This window comes from Pseudorca crassidens, chromosome 4, assembly GCF_039906515.1.
Source record: "Pseudorca crassidens isolate mPseCra1 chromosome 4, mPseCra1.hap1, whole genome shotgun sequence".
NCBI classification, from domain to species: Eukaryota; Metazoa; Chordata; class Mammalia; order Artiodactyla; family Delphinidae; genus Pseudorca; species Pseudorca crassidens.
In genome coordinates, this window is record NC_090299.1 from 2,426,092 (window position 1) to 2,446,813 (window position 20,722).

Here is a 20,722-nt window from a genome sequence, read left to right on the forward strand (position 1 = left end):
CCCCGCCCGCGCGCCGCCCCGCCCGCCCCGCCGGCCGGCGCAGGGCCCTCCCGGAGCTATTTTGAAAGTGACCCTGGGCTGGGCGGCCGCGGGGCGGCGGGCAGAGGCGCGGCGGGCGCGCGGGAACCATGACAGAAGATGACCGAGGCGGCGCTGGTGGAGGGCCACGTCAAGCTGCGGGACGGCAAGAAGGTCGGGGCGCGCGGCGGGCGCGGGGCGGGCGGCGGACGCGGGGCGCGGGGCGCGGGGCGGGCGGCGGGCGCGGGGCACGGGGGGCGGGCGCGGGGCGCGGGGCTGGCGCTCACGCTCCCTCTGTCCCCGCAGTGGAAGAGTAGGTGGCTGGTGCTGCGCAAGCCGTCGCCGGTGGCAGGTGAGCGGGCGCGGGGCGCGGGCACGGGGCGCGGGGCACGGGGCGGGCGGCGGCGGCCTCCTGCGCCCGGCCGGCCCGGAGCGCGGCCAGCTCGCCCGAAATAGCCGGCGGCGCCGGGGCCGAGGGCTGTAACCGGAGAGCGCTCCGGCCTCGCCTCGGCCTGCGCCTGCCGCGGACGCCGGGACGCGGGACCCTTCCGCGACCGCACCGGGCCCGGGAGCCGTCATCTCAGACTCCAGGCCCGGGGTGGGGACCCCCTTGGCAGAAGGGCGGATTGAGGCTCGGAGGGGCCTGCGGGAGCCGGTGGAGGCCCGAGGGGCGAAAGGGCAGGAGCCTGTCCTGGCCCCTTCCCCCATCACGCGGCAGGGAGCATCCCAGAAAGTTCTGCCCCAGTTGGGGATTGAGTCGTGTCTTTGAATCCAAACGTGGATGGGTGTTCCGGGCAGCGCTGACCCCAGGCGGCCCTTCCAGCCTCCCCAGGTGGAGCCGAGGCTGGGCCGCCAGGTAGGAACGGAGAAGAGTGAAATCTACCTTGTGTGTGGGATCCGTCCTGGGAGGAGAGGACGGCCCCCTCCCAGCCCCCTGAGCGGAGCCGGCACCCCAGCCGGGAGGAGCCGGCTGGGAGCCCCGGAGCCGGGCATCTCCAGCTCAGCGGCCGGAGGCTCTGAGCTGTGCAGCTGCAGCTGTTTCCGGAGACAGGTGCCTTGGAGCCGGCCCAGGCTCCCGGGGGTCTGTGTGGGATGCTGGGGGTGTGAGCGCACGCTGCCTCACACGTGCCAGGCTGCCCGAGAGTCTTCCGGGACGCCTGGGGTGTCTGCCATTTCCTAGGCAAGGTGTGGAGGGCCCCCTCCCTGTGCCCCTCCCGGGTCCCCTCCTCCATCCCTTCTGCTGAGCTGGCTCTGGGAGCCTCGTGGTTGCGATAGAAGGGTCTGCTTTCGGCCACGGACACACTCACCTCCTGCCTGGGCCTCAGCTTCCCCTCCAAGGGGGCCTGGGCGCCGTGCACCCTTCGTTCAGCCGATCAGTCTTTCATGCCCAGGCCCTGCATCTGGAGCTGTGGGGTCCTAGTCCTGGGGAGCTCAGGGACGCCTGGCAGGGGTGGGGGAGGGTAAGAGCTGGGGAGGGGGTGCCCAGCCGGCAGGGAATGGGGGCACCGGCCAGCTGAGGGTGGCCGAGGCGGGGGTGAAGGCCGTGCTGATCCGGGAGGCTGTGGCCCGAGGCAGGGGGCTGGCTGTTGGGTGGGGGTTGCTTGCCGGGACGGTGGTGAGCCAGGGCCTGTGCGGCCTCTGGGACAGGTGGCCCACCCGAAGAGCAGTCCCAGGGTGGGCCTTGTCCCTCTTGGTAGGGGGGGTAGTGATCTGCAGCCCCTGGTGGTGGATTTTATGCCAGTATCCGAGAGCGCTAGTTGAGAGGTGAGCTCTGGCCGGCCCTGGAGGACACCTGTGGAGGGGGCCCTCGAGCACTGCCGGGGAGTCTGCAGTGGGTCCTCAACACCGTAGACTCTGAGCCTGTAAGTGGGCTTGTGGTCATCGGGCCTTTCCTGGGTCTCACCACGTGCAGCCCAGCGGTAGAGAGCCGGGGGCGTCGGGGAACCAGGACTGGACTGGAGGGGAAATCGCGGAGAAGAGGGGGAAGGCGCTCGGGCAGGACTGGGCCGGGGACTGGGGGCGGGGAGGGGATTAGGGGTGGTGGACGCGGCCCCTCTGGGCTGCTGTCCACTCTGAGCCCTGCGTCTCACGTCCTGGTCCCCAGGGTCTCAGAACCCCCGCGGTCGCTGCCGGTTATCTTAGCAGCGTCCCCTTTATCCTCACGCTGCACGAGGGCCGCGGTCATCCTCTTGCGGGTGCTTGGCCTGAGACGGAGTTGCCAAGCTGACCCACTGCCCGGCTCTCGCCAGCCCTCCCCCTCTCTCCCTCCCGGTCAGTGCCAGTGGCCATGGTTCCCCGACGGGTCAGAGGCTCCGGACCCTCCTCGCTCTCCCCTCCCTGGCCCCTAGCTGATGAGCTGGCCCCTCTCTAGTGTGTTGGGGGGCCTGGCTGGGAGAGGTGCAGCCGCCTGGCCCCCCTTATCCTGAAGACCAGCTCCCTCGGGTGGCCTTGGGTGTTGGGGGCAGGTCCTCGTACTTGGGGTCCCCACAGCTAAGACTCCCCAGATCCTGGCTGCAGCCAAGGGGGAGCCTGGGAAGGAGAGAGGAGGGGCCGCCCTGCCTTCTCGTCATGGAAACGCAGGACTCTTGTTTTTGAAAAGTATTTCCTTCCCAGGAGGGCCCACGAGGAGAGGTTAGGAGGGAATCAGGGGCTGCAGGCGGGCGGGGGTAGGAGGGCCCCTCTCCGCTTTGGGTCTTTTCTCCTGTTTTTGCTTTTCTTAACCAGGACCACTTGTTCTTCTTACAATAAAGTTTAGTTAGTGGAAGGAAGGAAAAGCTCTGATTTTTTTTTTTGGCAGTACGCGGGCCTATCACTGCTGTGGCCTCTCCCGTTGCGGAGCACAGGCTCCGGACGCGCAGGCTCAGCGGCCATGGCTCACGGGCGCAGCCGCTCCGTGGCATGTGGGATTCTCCCGGACCGGGGCACGAACCCGCGTCCCCTGCATCGGCAGGCGGACTCCCAACCACTGTGCCACCAGGGAAGCCCTGATTTATTTTTTTTAAAAGATCTTTATTGGAGTATAATTGCTTCACAATACTGGGTTAGTTTCTGTTGTATAGCAAAGTGAATCAGCTATACCTATACGTATATCCCCATCTCCCCTCCCTCTTGCGTCTCCCTCCCACCCTCCCTATCCCACCCCTCTAGGTGGTCCCAAAGCACCGAGCTGATCTCCCTGTGCTGTGGGGCTGCGTCCCACTAGCTGTCTGTTTTACATTCGGTAGTGTACATATGTCCATGCCGCTCTCACTTCGCCCCAGCGTCCCCCTTCCCCCGCCCCCGTGTCCTCACTTAAAGTGAAAGGGAAAACCTCTCACTGACAGAAGTAACAATCTTTATAAAAGGGAGCAATACTTCAGCGGGACTGTGCTCCTTGGGGCCTCGACCTCTGTCCTGGCCAGAGGATTCATGCCTGGATCCTTTCCCTTGAGAGGAGGGGGGTCTGGGCGCCCCCCTGGTGACCCTGGGCAGCCCCTCTCTTCCTCCCCGGGTTGAGGCTTAGGATGGTGGGAGAGGTGTCTCTCGCGTGGCTGCCCTGTGGAGGGGGCGGCCCACCCACAGGTGTGGCACCCAGAGGGTTCCTGCGCAGCCAGGGCAGCTCCCCTGCCGTCCGCTCCGAGGGCCCTCAGAGCTCCGAGGGCTTCACCAACTCCTGTGCAAGCTGCGGGGACTTTATTCAGCCCGGAAGAGCCCCCGGGAGGGACCCTGACTCCTGGAGCTGGCAGGGCCTCTGGGGGGTCATTGTAGGCGCAGGGGCTGAGACTGGCTGGCCCACAAATGACTGGGTGCTGCCCCCTGCCCACAAGCCCTTGGCCGGCTGGGAGGTCAGCCCCTGCTCCTGCCACCAAAGGTGAGGTATTAGTCCAGTACCCCCTTCCTATCCCTGCCCTGAGACAGGCGCTGAGTTCCTGGAGGGCAGGGTCCCTGACTCAGCGTCACCCCTCACAGGCAGCCTGGCGGGGGCTGGGGCTGCCAGGTGAGGTACCGTGAGCCCAGCCACTCTCGGCAACATCTGGCCCTGCAAGCTTGCCCAGGAACCGCGGCCTCGGGACACCTGCCCCTTAAGCCGCCTGAGCGGTCCCACTGGCCTGTGCCCGTGCCTCTCCTGTGCAGTGGCAGCTCTGCTAACTGAGGTGGGCGCATTCCGAGAGGTTGGGCGTCCCAGGTGGTGATGGTGGGGAGGGTCCCTTCTCCGGTCCCACCTTCTGGCCTTGGATCTGCCGTGTCCCCCAGGAATGGGCGTGACTCCTCAGTCCTGGGCTGGCAGGCACTCAAGGACAGGGTGTGGGTGGTGGCCAGCCATTCCGTCCCCACGGAGACCTCGAGAAGGGGGCCAGGGCTTCCTGCAGCCCCTGGTTCCGGACCGGGAATCGGAGCACCTGGGCTCAGGTCTCGCCTCTGCTCGGACCAACTGTGTGCCCTGGACGAGTCCTAGCCGGTCCCTGCGGAGGGTGGACGGGTGGTGGGCATGCATTGGGCCTCGGCACCGTCCGTTCCCGCTGCTGCCGCGAGGTCAGGGTAGCCTGCCTGTGGGAGCCCGTGAAGCCCCCTTGCGCCCTGCGTACACGGTGAACGTGCTTCCCCCGGAACTGGATCGGGAACAGGCCTGGACCAGCGGGTCAGCGGGGTCCCTCGGCTTCAGCCTCAGGCTCCGGCTGGCGGCCCGGTCAGCAGCCCCCATCCCCAGTGCTCGGCTGCCCCTAGCCCGCTGCCCAGCTGCTCTGCTGAAGGCGCTGCCCAAGGTCACTGTGACCTCTGAGGGCTAAAGCCAACAGCCGCTCCTCCGCTGTGTCCCGTGGGTGGGCGTCAACCTCTGTCTCCTCTCCCAGCTCCCCCTGCCCCCCACGAGGCCCGGAGGTTTGTGTCTTCCCGGCCACCCGCCCTCCCCAGGCTCTCGGCCCCGGGCTAAACGCCTCTGAGTGCCATGACCGACTCCATGGTTATTTTTACATCTTCAGACGCGTGTGTCCAGCTGCCTGTGTGCACGCCGCCTGGCGTCTGATGGGCCTCTCAGGCTCACGTGTCCGGGACTGAACCCCAACCCCGACCCTGCCCCCGGCCCCGCACCCCCTCCCCAGGTGCCCCCCTCCCCAGTCCAGCGTCGCCCTCCTCTTCCTTCCCCTCACCCCATCATCCGCCCACCAAGAGGTCCCATGAGTTAGCGCTGCCTCCGCAGAGGGAAGGCCCCTCCCGCTGTCACCATGGTTACTGCAGAGCCTAGCTTTGGGCCCCCTTTCCTCTGCTCCGCCTAGGCCAGCAGCTCCTCTGGCCTGGACAGCTGCAGGGGCCTGGAGCTTTGCTGTCACCCTGTGTCCCTTCGCCACACGCAGCCGGGCTGGGCCCTCTTCGCTCACAGCTCTCGGGGCCCCTGGTGTGCTGGGATGCGGCCTTGGCCTGGCTCAGCAGGCCCACCTGGCTGGAGCCCGCCTACACCTTGGACCACTCTTCCCCTCCCTTCATGCCAGCCCTGCCCATGGGGTCCCTGCCTCTGGGCTTCTGCACTGGCTGTTCCCTCTAGCACAGTGCTGTTCCCTGAGGTGCTGCCGGGCTGGCGCCTTCTATCCCTTGGGAGTCCGTTGTCCCTTTGGGAGAGGCTCTGACCCCCGTGCTCAGGCCCCATGACGGCCGCTGTCATCAAATGCCGTCCACCCCCGCATGCCGTCCACCCCCACATGCCGTCCACTCCCACATGCCGTCCACCCCCACATGCCGTCCACCCCTGCCATCACATGCCGGTCCCCTGAACAGCTCTTCCTCAGAGTTTTCTTCGTTATCGACCTTTTTCAGCGTTTGACTGTCTCCCCTCTTGGGTTTCAGCTCCGCAGAAGCCGGGCTGTGTTCCCTGGGTTCCCGGGCTTCTCGTGAGCAGAATGAACTGGGCTGAAGGCTATGGGGGAGGCCGCCCCACTGAGGGACGGAAAAGGAGGTGGGGTGGGCTCCGAGGGGCCCCACTGGGGGTCTTTCAGTGGCCCTTGTGGTTAGCAGGGCCCACTATGGGCAGAAGAGGGCAGGGGTGGGCTGACCCCAGAGGCGGGCACGCTCCCCTGGGTGTCGTGGTGATGGGGAAGGTCCCAGGCCCCAGGCTGAGGCCCCTGCTCATCCCGCTCTGTGCTTGCTGGCGTGTGGCGTTCACCGAGGGCCTCTGTGTGCCAGCCTGGGGCTGTGCTGGTGCCTTGACTCCGCAGGGTGAGTGGCGTCTGTTTCTCAGATGGAAAATAGAGGCTCTAAGAGCTGAGGGACGGGTTCCCAAACACGGATGTGGGACGTGAACCGGGTCAGCTGGTCCCCACTGTGGTGCCCATGCACAGTGGTGGAGTGTGTGCGTGTGTATGTGCAAGCGTGCAGGTATGCACATGTAAGCACACGTGTGTGAGCACGCATGCGTGATCAAGTGTGTGGCTGTGCACGCGCACAGGAGTGTGTGTGCGTGTGCCTCCGCGTGCACCCCCTTGGTTTACTCTTTGACACTTTCGTCATCACCCCATCTGTGCCTCCTTTCACTACGATGACCCCGGCCCCCTCCACCCCCGGCCGCGAGCCGCCCAGGCCCTGCGGCGGCTTCATCTCCTGCCCCTGGAGTCCAGGCGCCCAGGGCCGGGTTGCAGCCTGGCTGTGCCCCTGCGGCTCCGCGCTTCAGCTGATGGGTGCTGCCGTGAGCAGAGTCCTCAGGCCCTCGTGGCCCGGCGTGGAGATCAAGCGGCCACGGGAGTGGGTGGCCCGGGGCGCGGGGCGGGAGGGCCAGTGAGCTTCCTCAGCAGCTGACCGGGACACCTCGCGGAGTGACCAGCTCGCTGGGCTTCCTGCGAGGGGCGCAGCCCTGGGTGCTCCCAGCGAGGGTCCCCTGTGGAGCTGGCCAGTCGGTGCAGGCTCCCGTGGCCCTTTGTGCGGCGCGTCTGCGGGAAGGGCTGGTGGTGTCACTGCTCCCCGGGGCCACTGGTGCTGTCTCTCCCGGGCACGACCTGCTTTGTCTCAGGTCCAGACCCGAGAATTGCTGTTTCTCTGGTGCCCGGTACTGAACAGCTTTCCACTAAACAGCGCTCCTCACAGAATAGGTTTTAAAATAGGATCAATTCACGGCCCGAAGTGATGGGGAGGGAAGGGGGTGGAGCAGCTGCCCATCAAAGGGCCCCACCCACGCCCCTCCCAGGAGCGGAGCTCCGCCTCAGCTAGAGGAGTCCAGTGCGGGGGGGCTGGAGGGTGCCGGGGGCTGCCGGGGGGCTGGAGGGTGCCGGGGGCTGCCGGGGGGCTGGGGGTGCCGGCTGGGGGGCTGGGGGCGTGCCGGGAGGCTGGAGGGTGCCGGGGGCTGCCGGGGGGCTGGGGGTGCCGGCTGGGGGGCTGGACGGCAGCTGCGCCAGCCGTGGCCCGGCTGTGACTGGGCAGCTTCCACCAGGGGCTGTCACGCAGCCCTGGCCCTCGCCCTGTCCTGTTCACGTGTAAAATGAAATCAGTGGCGCTGAGGGTGTGTTAGCTTCCTGGGGCTGCAGTAATGAATTGCCACAAACTGGGGGGCTTAAAACAACGGAAATGTGCTCTGGAGGCTGGAAGCCCAAAATCCAGCAGCGCTCACCCGCTGAAGGCGCTGGGGAGCACCCTTCCCACCTCCTCCGGCTCGGGCGACTCCAGGCCTCCTGGGCTTGTGGGCACGTCACTCTGTGACTTGGCTTCTCGTGGCCTCTCCTCTGTGCATCTGTCTTTCCTTTTTGGTCTCTTATAAAGACACCCGTCTTTGGTTTTTTTAAATTTATTTATTTATTTTTGGCTGTGTTGGGTCTTTGTTGCTGCGTGCGGGCTACTCTCTAGTGGCAGCGAGCGGGGCCTACTCTTCCTTGCGGTGCGTGGGCTTCTCACTGCGGTGGCTTCTCTTGTTGCGGAGCACGGGCTCTAGGTGCACGGGCTTCAGTAGTTGTGGCACGTGGGCTCAGTAGTTGTGGCTCGCGGGCTCTAGAGCACAGGCTCAGTAGTTGTGGCGCACGGGCTTCGTTGCTCCGCGGCATGTGGGATCCTCCCGAACCAGGGCTCGAACCCGTGTCCCTTGCATTGGCAGGCGGATTCTTAACCACTGCGCCACCAGGGAAGTCCCAAGACACTCGTCTTTAGATTTAGGGCCACGCGGATAATCCTGGGTGACTGATTTTGAGATCCTTACCTTGTTCACGTCTGCAAAGACCCTTTCTCCAAATAAGGTCATGTTTGCAGATTTGGGGGGGTCAGGACGTGGAAATGTCTTTTGGGGGCCCCCATTCACCCCAGTGCAGGCGAGCGAGCATACGCATGGAGTCTCAGATCTCTGTAAGGAGTAGGATGTGAGCTGCATTTCAGTTAGAGCCAGGGAAAAGGGTCTCGGGGACACATGCTGGCTCTCGCATGTAGGTCCCCAAGCCAGCCTCGCAAGTGCAGGCATCCAGGACGGCAAGACCTGCTTGGCAGCAGGAGGTGTCTGAGGAGCGTGACGTATGGGGCGACACAGGGGCTCGTAGCAAACGAGGCTCTAGCCCACGAGTCGGCAAACCAGGGCCCTGAGCCACATGCGGCCCGCGGCTTGTTTCTGTTGTAAAGTTTTATTGGAACACAGCCATTCACTTACGCGTGGTCTGTGGCTACTCTTGAGTTCAGTAGTTGTGACAGAGGCTGCGTGGTCCACGTAGCCGAAAACAGGTACTGTGCGACTCTTCACAGGAGGGTTATGGACTTTGCTCTCGGCTGTATCACTGGGAGCGTAACTCCTAGAACAAAGGGGTGACAGTCTGGCCCTGCCTTGCTGTTAAGGCCACAACTAAAGCGAACGGTGTTTCCTGTGACAGAAGGCCCTCACCCTCACCTGTGTCAGGTGATGGGGCTGTCACTGCTCCAGCAGAAGAGGGCCTGCCTTCGAGAGCTCATCTTCCAGGGTGGGGAGTGGGGAGACTGGAAACATGGGACAGACAGCTACCTAGAAAAGCCACCGGGAGAGATGCCGGCCTTCCCTGGGGAGAGGCGTGGCAGGAGGGGTCGGCGTGTCTGGGGATGGGGCGGCCCGTGTGGCTGGCCGGGCTGTCATCACGCCCGTGGTCCCTTCCCCAGCTGCCTCGGTGGCTTCCCTTTGTCCACACACATTTTTACTGGGAGCCTTTCTGTGCTCACCGCCTCCCCAAGCTTTCACCTCTTGGGCCTCTGGTGACACATCAGGGAGCACTTCCATAACAACACATGCCCTTCATGCCACGTGTGTGACTGATTTCTCTCCGGGCCGGGCCACGAGTTTCCTAAGGGAGCCGTGCTCGGGAGAGAACACACTGGAACCCTTGGGTGGGCAGATGGGTTTTTGTGGGTTCTGGGGTTTTGTTTGTTTCCCTCAAAATGAGAACATCTTTACTTTTTTCTGAGGTAAGCATTTCAAACCCTACAAGCAGGGTGTCAGACAGGAAGTGGAGCTCCCCCATCACAATCCCCGGATTTTGAAATACAGGCGTGTTGGAGTCCAGTCACCGAGGCTGGTCTGTGTGCTGCCTGGGGCTGCCTTCACGGGCGGCCGGGACAGACTGTCCACCCTCCGCCTTCATAAGGAAGGGGCTGTGGCTGTGGTTTGATGGCAAACAGGCAGGAAGCACCACCCTTGTTCTCCGCTGGCAGCAAAGATGAGTCTTGACTCCAGCTCGTCGGGATCTGGTTGTCACTTGGGTCTGTGGGGCTGCTTTTCCAGCGTTCGGGGGTTGGGCCGGGGGAAGCAGTTCATCGCTTTGTCCCGCGCCCACCCCTCCATCCCCTCCTGCCCGGACGAGGGGGCTTGATCGTCGAGCGTGCGGGGCTCGGGGCTGTCCGACACTTCAGTGTTCACATTAGGCCCCGGACCCCTCACCTTCATCAGAGACCGGGCGGCGGCCGCGCTGGGCGCGCTTAGGAGGGTCGCTCGTGCTCTGAGCTAGGGCGGTTCTCCAGGGCCACACAGGCGGCCAGGAGAGGTGGGGATACCAGCACAGCGATGAGGGTGTTGAGGGAAATGGGAACTTGAGACAGACTCCGGCGCGTCCCCTGCAGGCTCTCGGGGGCGGCTCGTGTCGCGTCTGGCAGAGGGACCCAAGCCCAGTGGCCCTCCTGCCCTCCCCGGCGCTGGAGTCCGGCTCACACCCTGGAAACGGAGAAATCCAGGAGGTGAAGTGGCTCTGGGTGTGGCAGGAAGCCACCCTTGCAGGGCCGAGGCGGGAGGCCTGAGCCCCCGGGCAGGCTCCGTGCTGTCCTGCCAGCAGCCTGAGTGTGGCCCCCGTGGCCCCGGGGTCTGGGGCAGGCTGGAGGCCCTGGCTGGGGGCCGGGGTCAGGTGGGCGGGCCAGCCAGGGCTTGTTCTGAGCCCACTTCCGCTGTGTGGCCGGGGGGCCGTGTGGGCGGGGTCACCCTCTTGCCCACGAGGAGGTGGAGCTGCAGGGTGGCCGGGGCCCAGACTCGGGCGAGCGGGGGCGGGGCCGGGGCGGTAGCTGCCCTGCACCGCGTGCCTGACGGCCCCGCGCCCTCCGCAGACTGCCTGCTGATGCTGGCCTACAAGGACAGGGCGGAGCGAGCCCGCGGGATGCGGGAGCGCAGCAGCCTCGCGCTGGAGGACATCTGCGGCCTGGAGCCCGGCCTGCCCTACGAGGGCCTGGCCCACACGCTGGCCATCGTCTGCCTGTCGCAGGCCGTCATGCTGGGCTTCGACAGCCGGGAGGCCATGTGCGCCTGGGACGCCCGGATCCGCCACGCGCTGGGTGAGGGTGAGTGACACCGGCGCGGGGCTCCGGGGGCCCAGCCTCTGTCCTGAAGCGTCCCGCGGGCCCCACCGACGGGCTGCAGAGGCCGGGACGCGACTCCAGGCCTCGGAGCCCAGGGCTTGCGGAGCGCCCTCCGCCCGGCCGCAATTGGGGCGGGGGGCTGGGGGGCCGGCCGCTCTTGAGCTCCCTGACTTTTGACCCCATTCATCTGAACTAGAGCCTTTAGCCCCAGCGGGCGGCTGGCTGAGCAGTGATCCGCAAGTGCTGCCCTTGGCTTCTCACGGGGCCGCCTGGGCCCAGAGCCGGGCGGCAGGAGCCGCGCGGTGTCGGGAGCGCCGTCCCCCGCGTGTCCCTCAAGGGGAGTAGCGGGGTGCGGGGAGCGCTCTCGGGAGATGGGGGGACCCAGTCCACCTCTCAGCCCCGCTGCCCACCCGGCTGTGTGAGCAGAGGCGGGCGGGCCCCCAGCTGAGCCATCAGAACCCATGATATTTTAAAAAAAATTTTTAAAAATTGAAGTAGAGTTAATTTACAACGTTGTGTTAGTTTCAGGTGTCCAGCAAAGTGGTTCAGTTACACACATATACGTATATTCTTTTTCATGTTCTTTTCCATTACAATTTCTTACAGCTAATGAGTAGAGTTCCCTGTGCTATACAGTAGGGCCTTCTTGTTTCCCCATTCTATATAGAGTAGTGTGTATATTTTAATCCCCACGTCCTAATTTATCTCGAAACCCGGGATATTTTAACACCGTATTTTAAAAATTCAAAATTAAAGCCAAAAGCCCGTGACGAACGAAGTGTCAGAATTCAGAGTGAAGCTGGGCTCCGAGCCACCCTCAGACATTCCCGTCCGCAGCTGCCCCAGCGCCACGGCCGGCCTGGTCTCGATTCATACATTTGCTGTTTCGCTCACCGTGGGCTTTTTGCGTTCATTTTTGTTGTTTGAATAATCACTCAAATATCAGTGATCTTGGCCACTGTCTTGTGCCCAGGTAAGGCCCTTGCTCACCTCACACCAGCCCAGCCCGGCTAGCGGGCTGCGGCCCCTCCCACCTCCGGGCGCGCCCAGAGCAGTCCTCTAGTCTGGGGACGTGTGGACGGCTCAGTGAGGGGATGCAGTGGCAGAAGGGAAGAGCCGTGCCTTTCCAGAAAGTTCTGCGGTTGGGGGTTCCCGCCAGTTCAGCCTGGCTCAGGGCACGGCTCCTTTTCTGCTACGGGGCAGGCAGGGCCCTCGCACAGAGGCAGCTGGCGCCCTGTCTCGGCACCTTGCCAGAAATCACCAGGACACTGATGGGGTCGCTGACCCCCAGCCTCCTTGGGCCGGGCACGGCAGGCCCTCAGGGCTTCCTTGCCTAGGAGCCCCCTCGACGCCCCACTGCAGGGGCTTGGGTGGGGCTGAGGGAGGAGGAGGTGGGGCTGGGACTGGGCCCCTCTGGGTTGGAGATGAGGCTGGTGGGCACGGGCGGGTAGGCCGCCGTCCACTCCTGGGCCCGGCTACTCCGGGGTGCCCCCTCTTCCGAGGTGGGAGCCATCCGGGGAGAGAAGACCACCCTTCTGAGGGGCTTCAGGACAGAGCGCCGAGCCGGGGTAGTGGATGAGATCTCGGGGAGCAAGTTGTCCTGCTCGGCGCCAGGGAGAACCCCTAACTGGAGAGGGCAGGGGGTCCACGGTTTCCCGAGCGTCCCTGCGGTCAGGCTGGGCTGTGAGGCAGACCTTAGACTCTCCACGGACCAACGGGAGGCTGGGCCTCCTGGGCCTCCGTTTCCCCATCTGTGAAATGGGACCACAGCAGCTACCCTGGGCGGGGGTTCTCAGAGGACGTGCTGTGAACGGGAGTCCTGAGGCCGCGGACCTACCAGGAGGCACGTGTGAGCTTTCACTGGAGCTCGCCGGGGCCAAGTTAGGATGGGGAGGGGGCCCCCTGAGGATGGGAGAGGTGAGTGTAGCCACCTCAGGGCTGGACGCTGTGCTGGGAGGCGGGGTGGGGCAGACCTGCCCTCTGAGCTGACCCTGGGAAGCTGCGCCCCTCCCCCGCCTCTGCCCCAGCGACGCCCTCTCGCCCCTGCCCCGCCCTTAGTGCACAGGTTCCACGTGACCGTGGCTCCAGGCACCAAGCTGGAGAGCGGACCCGCCACCCTGCACCTCTGCAATGACATCCTCGTCGTGGCCAGGGACGTCCCTCCGGCCGTCACGGGGCAGTGGAAGCTGTCGGACCTCCGGCGCTATGGGGCCGTGCCCAGCGGGTTCATCTTTGAAGGAGGGACCAGGTGTGGGTACTGTAAGTATGTGGGCCGTGGGGACCCTGGGCCGCGGGCAGCCCCAGACCTCCCGGCTTCCCGGCCTGACCGTGGTTCAGAGCCGACCCTCCTGCTTGCCGCTGGCCTCTCGGGGACATGGCAGGGTTATGTCTTTTAACGTCGAGCCCAGACCCTCAGCCGTCTCTGCTCTTGCTGTTGGAGGCTGAGAGGAGGGCCCCTCCCGCAGGAAGCCCGTGCAGGGGCCGCCCGGAGGCAGCTCATGGGCCTACATCCCAGGTCACAGAGCATCAGAGCGGCTCAGGCTGGCTTTAAAAAAAAAGGGGGAAGAAGAAGAATAGATGCATTTATTGAGGATGTGCTGAGAAACTCCATAGTGGACCTGCCAGCTCCCTGGGCCCTCCCAGGCCGGACGTCACAGGTGGGGGCCGAACGCGAGGGCCCAGCAGTGAGGCAGGGGTCCCGAGGGCCGAGGTGGTGTCCGAGCTCCAGCAAGCTGTCCTCCAGGCCGGGAGGGGCGTGGTGGGTGTGGGGGATGTTCCAGTGCCCCCAGCCTGCTGTTCTCCGAGTTGGGGGCCTCTGTGGACCTGCTGTCACCGCGGGGAGCGAGAAGTCCCTTCCCTCCTCTCCAGCGGGGCCGAGCCTATCTGCGTGGCCTCCCTGGGCTTGCGGCCGGCCGAGGGCCTCCTGCTGACCAGCTGGGCGGCCTCGAGGGCCACGGTCAGTGTGCTGGGCTGTGGGCTGTGCATCCCCACCTCCGTTCAGCCTGGGACCCTGGTCAGGGGGATCATCGGCCCCTCCCTCGTGTGCAGGGTGGATGGAGGCTCTAAGCCGGGGGCGACCTCTCTCCACCTCTCCACCCCCGTAAAGGGGCATTAACCGCCCCCCTCCCTGCCACCCGCAGCCTCATGAGAGCACGCAGATGGCCAGGGCCTACCGCAGGGCCTGGCACACGCTCGGTATGGCCAGGATGGGGGTCCACCTGGCTCTGGGGCCTTGGTCATGCCTGGATCTCTCTGGACAGAGGACACGGTTGTGCTGCGTGCTGGGCACCTGGCCCCCTCATTCCACAAGGGGTGTGTGAGGTGGGACAGGCTGATCCGGCCCAGCCGGGCAGCCCGTAGGGCCCTGCCTTTGAGGGGACAGGATGTAGGCTTCAAAGGCGCTTAGCAAACAGGTGAACAAGCAGGTGAGGGCCAGGTTCCTGCTCAAGGCAGCAAGATGTCTGTAGCCACTGAACTGTACGATGCTCCCTGGTCCTGGGCTTGGAGGTGGTTACAAGCTTGGAGAGGCAGAGAGGCAGGGAGGGGTGATGTAGCGGAGGCGTAGGTGGACCTCTGGGGCGGGCAGTTTGGCGCAGCGGCCCTGGAGCTGGTGGGGCAGCTGCAGACGGCGCCCAAAGGGCCTTGACCGCAGCTGCGCCTGTGCGTTTCCCATCTGGAGTTTTTGGGCATGAGTGAGGGGTGAGCGCAGCTATCGGCCTGTCTGCCTGGGCTGCTGTGGAAGGGCGCACGGGACCTTGGCCAGAGTCCTTTCTGCTGGACAAGCCGTGGGCCACCTTGTCTTTGGTACATCAGAGGTGACAGCAGCGGGTGGTGCAGGGGACCCTGGCCCAGCTTTGTTTCCCTCCCTCGCGTGGCTGGCTGGGAGCCGCAGGTCACAGCGTACTTGGCACGTGGCGGCCCTTCCCTTCCGAGATCTCCTCCATGTGGGGCCCTGGAGCTGCTGGGGGCACCCCGGGCAGGGTCAGGGGGAGAGACCACCGTCCTGGCTGGAACTGTGGAATCCCTGTGCGCTGAGCCTCAGACAGGATGGCTTGTGGCTGCTTTGAGGACTGGGGTTCAGACCTGGGGTTGGTGCTGGCGTGTGCCCTCGAGCGGGGGCAGGCCAGGAGGACCGGCTCCTTGGAGACCGTTTTATTTGCCCGGACGTAATGTAATAGTGCCCTCTAGATATTCTTCCCCTGAGGCCTCGGGGTTGAAAATTCCGACTCTTGGTGTGGGTGGGCTCCTCCTGCGCTCGTCAGCAATTCCAGGCATCGGAGCAGCGCTTCCTGCAAGGGCAGAAGCTGAACCTCGAGCCGCTGTGCCTTCCCTGGGTCCCCAGCGTGAACTGTGACAGGGCCGCCCTGGTTCTTCTGCCTGAGGCCTCGAGTTAGCTCTGTCCACAAACCCGGGCTGGCCCAGCGGATCCGCCTTGACCTGCAGGCTGCAGGCCGGACATTCTCCCTCCCGCTGAGGGACCCTGGACCGAGAGAGACTCCCTGTTGGGCATCCTCATCTCCCCTCCAGGCTGTCTGGAGGCCCCTGGCCAAACCACCCAGTCAATGGTGGCCGAACACGGTGGTGGGTGGCTAGGCCAGCCTGTCCCGACCCTCTGCCCCTGGCAGGTCCCACTGGGCTCCGTTCTCTTCCAGGGACAAGCTTGCCGCTGCTCTGCTGGTTTAAGCCAGTTTTTAGGCTGTTACCGGACTCGATGCAGGGCTGGGTGGGAAGGGACGGTGCACCCCTGTGCGTGTGGTCAGAGCACCAGGCCACTCAGGACCCGGGCCGTCCTGGGAGGAGGGCGGCTAGTTCAGGTCCAGGAAGGGGTGTGAGTTAGGGTCCTGGGGCCACGTAGCAAATGACCACAACCCGGGGCCTTAGAACAACACAAATTTGTTCCTTCACCGTTCCGTTCAAAGTCAAAGTTGGGGAAGGGCCGGGCTCCCTCGGGGGTCCGGGGGAGGGTCTTCCCTGCCTGTTCCAGCTCCCGGGGGCGCCAGGTGTGCCTGGGCTTGTGGCCGCGTCACTCCCGTCTCTGCTCCGGCATCACGGGGCGTCTCTGTAGGACGCCAGTCGTTGGGTTTGAGGCCGCCCCGCACTCGGGGGTGGTCTGTCTGCGAGCCTTCACTTGAGCACCTGCAGAGGCCCTTTTCCAGATAAGGCCACCGTCATCGGCTCCAGGATGTGAACCTATCGTTTGGGGCCACCGTTCAGCCCATGACAGGGGTCACCTGAACGGTGACGGTACCAGCGTTGAGATCTCGATGAGTCTGTGGGCACCGGGACAGAGAGTGGGTCAGAGTCCCCAGAAGGCCCTGGAGGGTTTTGGATGTAAGGAATCCACATCTTCTCCCCTGGGGCAGGTCCCAGCCTGGACCCTGGGCCCTCAGCCCACTCCAGAGAGCAGTAACTCGACCCTGGCCCTCTTCACCCGTCCTGAGGCGTGGGTGACTGGGTGTCAGGAGAGGGCCCTGGAGTGTGTGGGGGAGGGGTCGGGCAGGTGTGCGGGGGGGCTCCATGGGGCTCCGGGTACCGCGGGGGTGGACGTGTCCTCTCTGTGGCCTCCACGTGGACGACAGCCTATGCAGATGATTCGGATGGGGGTTGGGCTTGGTGGCCGGGAGCTTGAGGTCCCCCAGCGTGGCCCGATTCTCTCTGGGGTGGTCACGGCCCGCTGTGTGTGTTTAGGGCTGCAGGGCGGGGGCAGGGCATGCTGGTGAGGGTGGCACAGAGGCTTGGGGGCCCTTCCCCAGCAAGAGGCTCAGCAGGCAGGGAGAAGGGTGGGCCCGGGAGAGTGGGGTCTGTCCGCGGTCTGGAGCCCGGGGACGGCTTTGGAGAGGGCCAGGGGGCATTTGAACGGAAGTTTCTAGGAGGAGGGGCCCCAGAGGAAGTCCCCGTCCTTTCCATTGGCAGGTCCTGTCAAGGGCACTTCAAGGGCATTTCCACGTCCATGTGAGCTGGCTGCGGACAGGATCGGGGTCCTGGGACGCTGAGTAGTTCAGCAGGTGGTGAGGGCGGGGGTCCCAGGCTGGCTCCTGAGTCTGTGCAGGCCGCTTCCCCTCTCCTTCTCCCTAGCTCCTTGGGGTCCAGGCCGTCCTGTCAGCCCCTTGGGGTGCAGTGAGCATTTTAAAACGATTTTTATATGTGCGTAAAGGAGAAGCTCTGAACTAGGGAGAGACCGTCTTGCCACGCCTGTCCAGCTCTGAGAAGCCCCTAAGTGCCTCTTTTGTGGTCCAAATGCTGGTCTCGCTGGAACTGCTGGAGCCCTGGTCTTGAAGCCCAGGAATCTTGGGGAGGAGGGAATGCATTCAGGGGCTTCTCTGTGGCCTGCACTGGGTGAGGGGTTGGAGCTGGGAGCACACGGCTGGGGAGACTCAGCCTGTGTGGGAGGACACAAGGCGTTTAGAATCCTCGGGGGCACAAGGGGAGCCGGGGAGGGCCACAGACTCCAGCCCAGGAGTGTTGGGGAGGCCCTCTGGAGGTGAACCTGAGTGGGGCCCCTGTGGGGTGAATAGGAGTTGGCCCAGCCGCCGAAGGTAGGGAGGGCTGGGGGGAAGAGAGAAGGTGCTCCAGCCGTACATTAAGCGCGGCTGGGTGACGGGAACAGTGTGTGCGGGGTGGCAGAGGTGAGGTAAGAGGAGGAATCTGGACCAGAGCTTGCACTGCGTTCCCAGGGTAGCAGGGAGCCATCAAAGGTGCTAGAGCAGGACAGTGCCACCCACAGATCTGTGTTGAGGGCGATAACTGTGGCCCCAGGGTGCAGACGGGATGGAGGCAGGGGCCGTGAGTGGGCGTGAGATGTGCATCCGCTGAGGCAGGGTCCTGCTGTGGGCGGCAGCTGGGTGGGTGGGCCGGGACTGTGGGTTCAGGAATGTTAAGGCGGTGAGTGAGAGGGGGAGGGAGGGAGGGCCAGCCTGGGGTGGGCGGGGAGGAGGGCGAGGCCAGGCGAGGGTCCCAGCAGCGTGGGCCTGGGCTGAGCGGTCCAGAGCTTTGCCGGGAGCGTTGGGGAGGCCCTCTGGAGGTGAACCTGAGCGGTGGGGCAGGCATCCCAGGCTGGGTTGCAGCCCGTGCAGAGGCCCCGTCAGGAACCTGTTCAGGTTTATACTTGGAGGTTGAGTCTCGCCTTGGGGCCCCTGTCACATTTCTGACAGGTTTGCGGTTGACTTCAGCCCTCTGCCCTGAAGTCTCTGCTCCGGGGGTGGGAGTTGGGCCCGGAATCTGCCACCCTTTTGTAGTCCACTATGGCATTTGCATACGGGGATGGTTCCGGGCGCTCTGCGTGTCCAGGGAGGTGACACTCTGGGTGTCCAGGGAGGCCTGAGTTGCACAGGGCCAGGGAGAGATGGGGCTGGGGTGATAGTCACCCCAAGAGACCCCCTTGCAGGGCCCCATACTTCGTGGGGTTCTAGGTCCTCACACCAACCCTACGTGGTGTGTGCACATCCCCATTACAGGCAGGGAAACTGAGGCACGGAGCTGTCCGTGAGTTGCCCTGGCCTGTCCCTCTGAGCGTGCTGGAGCCGAGGTCTGGCCCTGGGGTTAAGTGGGGCAGGACCAGACACTTTTCAGCTCTCAGCAGACTTGGGGATTCCTGTTTGGGGTGTTTTGCTTCAGTCTGTTTCCTCCTAGGCAGAAAAGCAGGCCCCGTGTCCTCCTGACCTTGGGGGCCTGCAGGGTGGCCTCTTGGGACCATCTGGACGTGATGGCATGCGAGCCTCATCCCACATCTCCAAGTGGGAGATGCCCGCTGTGTGCAGGCGGTGTTGTCAGGGCAGGCGGCTGGCATCTAGCAGCGGCCGTGAGGATGTGAGGTGCCTGCACTGCGTGGCTGCCTCCTGCCCGGATGGGGATGGGATGGGCTGAAGAGGGCGGGGAGGCGGCTCGCTCGAGGATGGGACAGAGCCTGCTTCCCGGAGGAGCTGTTTGTTTTTTGGTCTTGTTTGTTTTTGCTTTACTGTGGCAAAATGAACATAACACAAAATGCACTATTTAAACCACTTCTAGCGTGCAGTTCAGTGCAGCGAGCACATTCACGCGATGATTCTGCCCCCGCCACCGCCCCCATCCCCAGAATCTTTTCGTCTTCCCGAACCCTGTCCCCATTAAACACTCTCTCCCCATCCCCTCTCCCCGCCCAGCCCTGCACCCTTTATTCTCCTTTCCATCTCTGAGTTTGCTGACTCTAGAGACCTCACATAAATGGCATCTGCAGGATTTGTCCTTTCGTGACGGGCTTGTTTCACTCAGCGCAGTGTCCTGGGGGTTCGTCCACGTTGTAGCAGGTGTCACCGTTCCCTTCCTTTTTAAGGCTGAATCAGATTCCACCGTATGGATGGACCACATTTTGTTTCTCCATCCATCTGTCGATGGACACTTGGATCGCTTCCGCATTTTAGCTATTGTGTGTGATGCTGCTATGGGTATGCAAATATCTCATCAGGACCTCACTTCTAATTGTTTTGGGTGTGTGCCCGGAAGTAGAATTGCTGGATCAGATGGAGTTTCTCTGTTGAATTTTTTGAGGATCTGCCACACCGTTTTCCACACGACTGCCCCGGTTTACATTCCCACCAACAGTGTACGAAGGGCCCAGTTTCTTGCACCCTCACCAGCACTTGTTTTCGGTCTCATTTTAGTTTTCTTTTTCTTTGTTGTTTAAATAGTAGTCCTCCTAGTGGGTATGAAACGATCAGGTGAAATTTAAAACTTCATTTCGAATGAACTTATTTCATTGAACTATGCTTCTTTCTCCCCAAATAAGGGCAGAGACAAACGAAACATTAATTACCAGATGTTTTACTCTATTAGGAAACTGTGCAAAATAATATCCCAAGGGGCTCAGTTAGCTGTGCCAACTTCCTGACTGATAATCGGTGCTGTCTGGACTTGAGCTTTCTAGAACCTTCTCGGCAGGAAAGTCCTCCAACGCCTTCAGACTCTGTCCTCGACTGGACTTCACCGTGGGGTCTTTGTCAGCAAAGGGTGGGATGCTTGTTCTCTGAGGAGCTGGGAACTGAGCTCTTATTGGGGTCCAGTGACAGAGGTCTGGAGGCTGCAGATGAAAGACTAACTTCAGCTGGGACTCGGCCGGGATCTAACTGGGCTCATTGAACGTCTGAAGGAAGGCCTTTCTTTCTCGCGGCTGGAGATATTAAAACGCGGGCGAGTTTTGCTGCACCCCTGAGGATCCACAGCGGCTGTGTCCGTGGACCCGCAGGCGGCTGTTTCCTGCTCCGCAGGACCCTCTCCTCCGTCTGTTAGTTTCCCGTGTTATTTATTGCTGGGGGACAGACACGCCAAACTTAGTGCTGTTTCCTGGCTTGCGGTTCTGTGGGTCAGTGGTCTGCTCTGCATGGGGTACTGGGGTCACTCGGGCAGTGGCGTTTGGTGGGTGGCCTCAGGCACGACCTGGGGCCCTGGTGCTGGCTGTTGGCCGGGACGCCTCAGTTCTCCTCCGGGGCCTCGCCCTCCAGCAGGACAGCCGGGTTTCTCACAGGGTGGCTGGTTCCAGGAGAGCAAACGTGGGGGTCTCCAGCCCCTAAGGCCTCGGCCCCAAACCCTAAGGAGCGTCCCTCGGTTACTTCCTGTGGCGCAGACCCCGGGAGAGAGCCCGCCTCGGGGTGGAGCCTTCACGGACGTGGTTGAGAGGAGGCACGGGGGGCGTCGTGACAGTGACCACACCGGTACAACGTGGCAAAACGGGTCCAGGCCCTAGCTTGCCTCCCCTCCCCCAAACAGATAAGCAAACAAGAAATGCGGAGAGCCCTTCCCTGGGGAGGGGAGGGGCCCGGCTGCCTCCACGCCCCCCTTTCCATCTACACTGAGCGCGGGGGTCTCCTGGGCGCCTGGCCCTGGGTTAGACGCAGGGGACTGCGGACGACTCAGAAGTGGTCCTGCCTCAAGGTGCTGGGCCTGGCGGCCGGGACAGCGTCAGACCCGGGAGGTAAAAGGTCGGGGGGTCTGCCCC

General features: G+C 63.8%; 1 protein-coding gene across 9 annotated transcripts in view; it reads left to right on the plus strand.

Moving 5' to 3' along the window:
* Positions 1-20,722, plus strand: part of DOK7 (docking protein 7) — a 37,167-nt gene continuing 16,445 nt past the window's right edge. For 3 of the 9 annotated variants that reach the window (XR_010942817.1, XR_010942816.1, XM_067734964.1), the window contains exons 1-4: positions 3-192; positions 325-370; positions 10,507-10,737; positions 12,814-13,003. Coding sequence is in view for 7 of the 9 variants with exons in the window: in XM_067734964.1 (XP_067591065.1) it covers positions 139-192; positions 325-370; positions 10,507-10,737; positions 12,814-13,003 (521 nt within the window). In the remaining 2 variants the exon portion in view is untranslated. Of the gene's footprint in view, positions 193-324; positions 371-10,506; positions 10,738-12,813; positions 13,015-20,722 lie in introns of those variants that run through there. The other 6 variants (XM_067734960.1, XM_067734959.1, XM_067734965.1 and 3 more) reach the window with 6 other exon arrangements.